This window comes from Trichechus manatus, unplaced genomic scaffold (assembly GCF_000243295.1).
Source record: "Trichechus manatus latirostris isolate Lorelei unplaced genomic scaffold, TriManLat1.0 scaffold00157, whole genome shotgun sequence".
NCBI lineage: Eukaryota > Metazoa > Chordata > Mammalia > Sirenia > Trichechidae > Trichechus > Trichechus manatus.
The window spans coordinates 5,068,811-5,075,129 of NW_004444093.1; the positions used below are offsets into that span (position 1 = coordinate 5,068,811).

The following is a 6,319-nucleotide window of genomic DNA, read 5'->3' on the forward strand; positions in this document are numbered from 1 at the left end:
GATATAAAAGAGAGAATTGAGCAGAGAGGAGAGGGACCTCGTTACCACCAAGCAAGAAGAGTCAGGAGTGGAGCGCATCATTTGGACTGGGGGTCCCTGTGCTGATAAGCTCCTAGACCAGGGCAAGATTGATGACAAGGACCTTCCCCCAGAGCCGACAGAGACAAAGCTTTCCCCTGGAGCTGGCACCCTGAATTCAGACTTCTAGCCTCCTAAACTGTGACAGAATAAATTTCTGTGTGTTAAAGCCATTCACTTGTGGTATTTCTGTTCTAGCTGCACTAGATAACTAAGACAATCAGTAAGCGTGAACAAATAACATTCTTAACATATCAAAGTGGCAAACATAAGTGAGAAGATAACTCCAACTGTTGCAAGAGTGTAGAGAACGCTGATGGTGAGAGTATAAGTCAGGACCATCATGCTGGATGAAATCAAGAAATACCAACAATCTTACGATGTTCATAACCATCTCCCAGTAATCCCAGTTCTCAGAATTTACTCTGAGGAAATAATCAAAGGTGGGCAAACAGGGTTATGTTCAACAATGATTTATAAGTATAAACAATCTTGATGCTTAACAATAAAGGAACAGATAAACCATGATACAACTACAAGATAGAAAATGAAGTAACCATTAAAAATGTTTTAAAAAATATTTTATAACATGAAAAATGCTCATGTAAAATGTTAAATGGAAAAGAATAAAAATAATATGTCGAGTATGAATCCAATTTTGTTTTAAAAGAAAAAACACATAAACATGCTTAGGAAAAATGGGAAGGAAATGCATCAAAAAGTAAAAAGTACTTATCTCCAGGTCACGATCCAGATACTGGTACTTAGGGTTGTTTTTATATTTTATTTATATAGCTTTCTGATTTTTTCAAATTTCTTCAATATACATGTATTACTCTTATAATCAGAAAAAAGTTGCTTATATGTAAATAAAAGAAAAATATCAAGACCCCAATGGAAAGAGGGGCAAAAGGGATATTCAAATAATTTTTAAGAAGAGAGATCAATATTAAAAACATTTAAAATATTCAACCTCATTCATTATCAAAGGTGCAAAGTAAAAAAATAGGATGCCATTATCAACTTATTAAACCAAAAGCACTGCAGGACCCGTAGGCAAGGTGCCTGGGACCCAGGATACCTACAGAATCCAGGAAATGCTTCGATTTTAATTTCTTTTAAAATAAGAAAAATGAACATTACAATAATGAATATATAATAATGAGTCCAGCCTAGATTATATTTGTCTTTTACCAACGAAGTTGTAAAATATCATTTTTAATGTTTGTCAGGGAGGAAGGGTCTCAGACTATCATAGCGGCCCTGAGGACTGCACTATGATAACACTGGCGCGTAATGAGGAAGGCGATTCAGCCACCATGGTCAGGAATCATCACTACGTTGTCACCAGGCAGTGAAAGAAGATAATTCTGGGTGCCAGACTTCTAACATGGCCATCTCAGGGAGATGGGAACAAAGGGACCTCCCACCTCACCAATATTGGTAACTGATTGCTGAACAATGAAACTGTACTCTGTAAACACACTACCAAAAAAAAAAAATGAAAATTATTCCTTAAAAATATTCATCTCCTTTACCTAAAATTTTTCAGTTCTAGAAATCTAAGAAAACACTAAAGTACCGTGTTTTCACATAAATGACGCATGCCTTCTGCATTTGTTTGCCAGCCAGTTTGCCGGCCGTGCCCGCCCCTCTTGAGGTATTTTCGTAAGCGTGCTATGCTAATTTTTTTTACAGCAATATGTGGAAGAGGATTGGCATGGTGGCGCTTGTGAGGGTGCCTTGAGGGGGAGGGCACGGCCAGCAAACAAATGTAGAAGGCCTGCATTATTTGTGTAAAAATACAGTATGATGCAAAAAGATGCTCAGCTAAGAATGATTTATAATAGTGACAAACATGTAAATAACATCAACATCCAGCAAAAGGATTATCTATAGACTAGACACAATACTATGCCTCCACTCAGAATTGCCACTACAAAGAGCAGCTAAGTGAGGAAAAGATAGAAATGATATTGACACTGTGTCTAATGTACTGTAAAAATGCAATATGAAAAAAGCAGAAGGTCATGTATCAAAGTGCAAAATGAAGTTTTATTAGGAAGTATGAGCTTATCCTTAATTCCACATTTTCTGAAATGTGGTTCTATTGCCTTAATAATTTAAAAAGTATTTTAAAAGCACTTTATAAACTATGGTATTCTATACAAATGTAAAGTATTACCACTGAAAATGCAGTTCATACTAGCTTAGAGTGGAGTAAATAACATTGATGCCACGTTAACAATGTCTTCCTGTCTCTGCTAGGAGCACGAGGGTCTCTGCCAGGGCCTGGGGTTTGTATAGCAGTGTGATTTTTTCAAATTGTCTCCCTGGAGCTGAGGGTCCCCTCCTGAGTCCCCTCTGTGGAGGCACTCCTCCCCTCTGAGTAAGCTGGTGACATGTGCCTCAATGGTGCAGCTGGCCCCGCCCAGCAGCTGCCAGTGAAGGCATTCTTTCAGAAGTTTCTAGACACATCTATCCCGATATTGTGCCCACCTTCCCTGCGTGCGCGGGGCATCTGCCTGAGGCTCCCAATTTTCCACTACTAAGGGTGAAGTGCGTTGTAGGTGTGTCAGGACCTGCCTATACCAAGGTAGGCTGTGCTCAGGTGGCCACTGCAGGGCCAACCCCCTGACTACACCGACACTAATGAATGACTCTGCAGTAGAGCTACTTAAATGAGGTTAAGTCCAGGAAATTCACTTTTTTCCAAAAATCCACTATCCAAGGTAGTCTCCCCTTCTGGAATATAATAATGTTCACTTGCAATAGTGAGGAAGATAATGGTGTTCAGAACAATTGCTGTATTCTGTTTTTTCTTTTTCATTCCAAACATAACTGTTTACAGAGGAAATTCCTGATCACAATCATGTTAGGAGTCTGTCAAGGACACAACAGTTGACATACCTTCTTTTAATCGTCAGGAAAGACCGATTCCCCTTGTCAGTGATTTTCCACCCATCAAGGAAGCAGGGTGTCGAACAGCTCCAAATGGCCTGCAACTCTCCTCCTGGGGCACCCATTCCTTCCCAGGGAGGGGACTGGCTCTAACTACAGACTAGTCCCAGCATGTAGATGATCTGAACAGGCAATGAGGCCATGGAGGCACATCTGGGCTCATCTGGGGAAGAGATGAGCAACACATTTGCTGAGGGGGGCAAAGGAAGTGGCAGCTAGGGAGAACCTGCATCAATTTCCAGGTTTGTTCCCCAGGGGGAACGTCCTGCTGGGCGAGGGCTGCACTGCACACAGCAGCTCTGCCACATCCATTGCACTGACTGCATCAACATCACCCAGCCCAGGGCCCCCTGCGTGGAGCAGACTGCCCGGCACATAGTAGGTGCTCAGCAAGTGCTTGCTGAACTGGACGGCAAAGGGCTTCTCTGGGCTGTGCAGTCTCTGGTGCTCAATGAGGTGGGAGCTCCAGCTGAACATTTCACCACACTCATTACACTTCAGTGACTTCTCTCCAGTGTGGATCTTCTGATGTTTGATGAGACAGTGGTTCTGACTGAAGGCCTTGCCACACTCAGCACACTTGTAGGGCTTCTCCCCGGTGTGGATACGCTGGTGCACAATGAGAGACGAGTGACAGCTAAACGCCTTCCAGCACCTGCTGCAGTCGAACGGCTTCTCGCCGGTGTGGACCCGCTGGTGCACGATGAGGTACGAGTGGGAGCTGAAAGCCTTGCCACACTCGTTGCACTTGAAGGGCTTCTCCCCGCTGTGGATCCGCTGGTGCACGATCAGGTACGAGTGGCAGCTGAAGCCTTTACCGCAGTCGCTGCACTTGAAGGGCTTCTCTCCCGTGTGGATCCGCTGGTGCAAGGTGAGGCGTGAGCGGTTGTTGAAGGCTTTCTCACACTCGCTGCACTTGAAGGGCTTCTCTCCGTTGTGGATCGTTTCATGCACGGTGAGGGACGAATGGCACGTGAAGGCCTTTCCGCACGCGCTGCACTTGTAGGGTTTCTCACCGGTATGGATCCTGTGGTGCCGCGTGAGGTGTGTCCTCTGGTTGAAGGCCTTGCCGCACTCGGCGCACTGGTAGGGCTTCTCGCCAGTGTGCACGCGCAGATGCATGTTGAGCAGCGAGCTGCAGCTGAAGGCCTTCTCGCAGGCCGTGCACTTGTAGGGCCGCTCGCCGGTGTGGATCCGCTGGTGTACGTTGAGGGAGGAGTGGCAGCTGAAGGCCTTCCCGCACTCGCTGCAGAAAAAGGGCTTCTCCCCGGTGTGGATCCGCTGGTGCTCCATGAGGTTGGTGCTCCAGGTGAAGGCTTTGCCGCACTCATGGCATTTGTAAGCCTTCTCCCGGGTGTGCCAGCGCCGGTGCAGGGCCAGGGAGGAGCTCTGCCTGAACGCCTTCCCGCACTCGCCACACGCAAAGAGGCCATCCCCCGGGCCCGTTCCCCGCAGCTTTCCCGCGCGGCAGTACTTTCCGTGGTCAATGGACCGGAAGGCGTTTCTCCCCGCACACGTCCTCTGGTGCTGGGTGACCGCCTCAATGGACCGGAAGCTTGTCACATGTATGTTGTCATGGAAGCCGGCCTCTGCAGGAATGCTTTGTTGGACGAAGAGGGCTGACCTGAAGGGAGAACCTCCCTCAGACTCGCCGAGCCCCGGACTGCTGTCCTGCTCCCTGGACACGTCCTCACAGGTGGCCGGCGCTGGCTTCCAGAGCACACCCTCGCTTCCTGACAGAGCATCTGCCTGCTCTTTCCAGCCCCACGCATCACCCCAGACGCAGCTGTGACGACTGGGCTTCTTCAGCTTTTCCAGCGTCGCCTCCCGGGTAGGCTCTTCCTTGTACATGCGCTCCTCCCTCATCGGAGGCGGGGGCTCCCACTCTGTAAGAGGTGGGAAATGTGGTTTCTGTAAGCGCATGGAAATACAGCCCTGGGATTCGGACCTGAGATCTGGCCGCAGGTTCAGAAACCAAAGAGTGGAAGAGCTTGAAGGGTGAAGGCGGAGAGGCAACAGGCATCCATACCAAGGATAGAATATATGGCAGGGAGGGAAGAGGAGGCAGATGGGGAAGCGGCCACTGGAGACAGCAGAGCCCGGGCAGCCACGCCTCAGAAAGAGGCACCACGGGGGAACACTGGTACGACTGGGCGATCGGAACATGATTCATCTCAGAAACATCAACTGACCGACTGTGTGTGTAATACCATGCCAGGCGCTGCGTAGCTGCCCTTGTAAGGGTACCTACTAGGCCCAAAAAAATTAAATTAAAAAATTTCCCTGGTACCAGAAAGGACGGAGAACGCCCCACCCCTTTCTCTTTAGCATTTCCTTTAGAAAACTTCAAGTTGTAAGTGCTTTCTCTGTCTCTTTGAGATGTATATAAATCTTTTTAAAAGTTATAAACAACATGTGGTACATACATACAATGGACTGTTACTCAGCCATACAGAGAAGTCAAGTCCTGATGGCATGCTACCTGGGTGAGCCTGGAAAACATCATGCTGAGTGAAGTCAGTCAGTCACAAAAGGACAGATATTGCATGAGCTCTCTCACTCATATGAAATATCTAGAATAGGCAAATGGATAGAGACCAAAGTTTATTAGTGGTTACAGACACGGGAGGGAGGGGGAAAAGGGGAGTTACTACCATCTGGGAAGCACTGAGTTTCTGTTTACGGTGATGGAAATTTGGCAATGAAGAGTGGTGAGGGCCGCACAACATGATGAATGTAATTGATGTCACTAAATTGTACACGTGAAAAACACTGAATTGGCAAATGTGTTATACATATAGTTTTACAACAAAAACGAAAAGCAAAACGAGCCTCTTGCAACGTACATCCCAGGACCACCTTTCCTGGGGGCCTTGGAGCCACCTCTGAAATGTGAGTATCAAGGAGGCAGGAGCCCTGACTCCCTGTGAGTTTTGCTCCCAGAGGTAACTCCTTGCTTGTTGAAAAGATGCAGGAAGTTTTATTTTTTTCCTTTGGATAAACACAATTAGTGTGTATGTGATGGGTTGTATCTGCCTGGCTATATAAAGAGTAGTGCAAACAAAAACTGGATATCCATTTGCAAAAACTGGATATCCATCTGCAAAAAAATGAAACAGGACCCATACCTCACACCGTATACAAAAACTGCTTCAAAATGGATCAAAGACCTGAATATAAAGCCTAAACTATAAAGTTCATAGAAGAAAAAATAGGACCAACACTTCAGGCCTTAATACATGGCATTAACAGGATACACACCATAACCATCAATGCACAA

At 46.3% G+C, this 6,319-nt stretch overlaps 1 protein-coding gene across 4 annotated transcripts in view; it reads right to left on the bottom strand.

Moving 5' to 3' along the window:
* Nucleotides 1-212: 212 nt before the first annotated feature.
* Nucleotides 213-6,319, bottom strand: part of ZNF74 (zinc finger protein 74) — an 18,208-nt gene continuing 12,101 nt past the window's right edge. For all 4 annotated transcript variants that reach the window (XM_023740537.1, XM_004386217.2, XM_023740536.1 and 1 more), the window contains exon 5: nucleotides 213-4,925. In XM_023740537.1, the coding sequence (XP_023596305.1) occupies nucleotides 3,271-4,925 (1,655 nt within the window). In that variant the 3' untranslated portion in view covers nucleotides 213-3,270. The remainder of the gene's footprint in view (nucleotides 4,926-6,319) is intronic.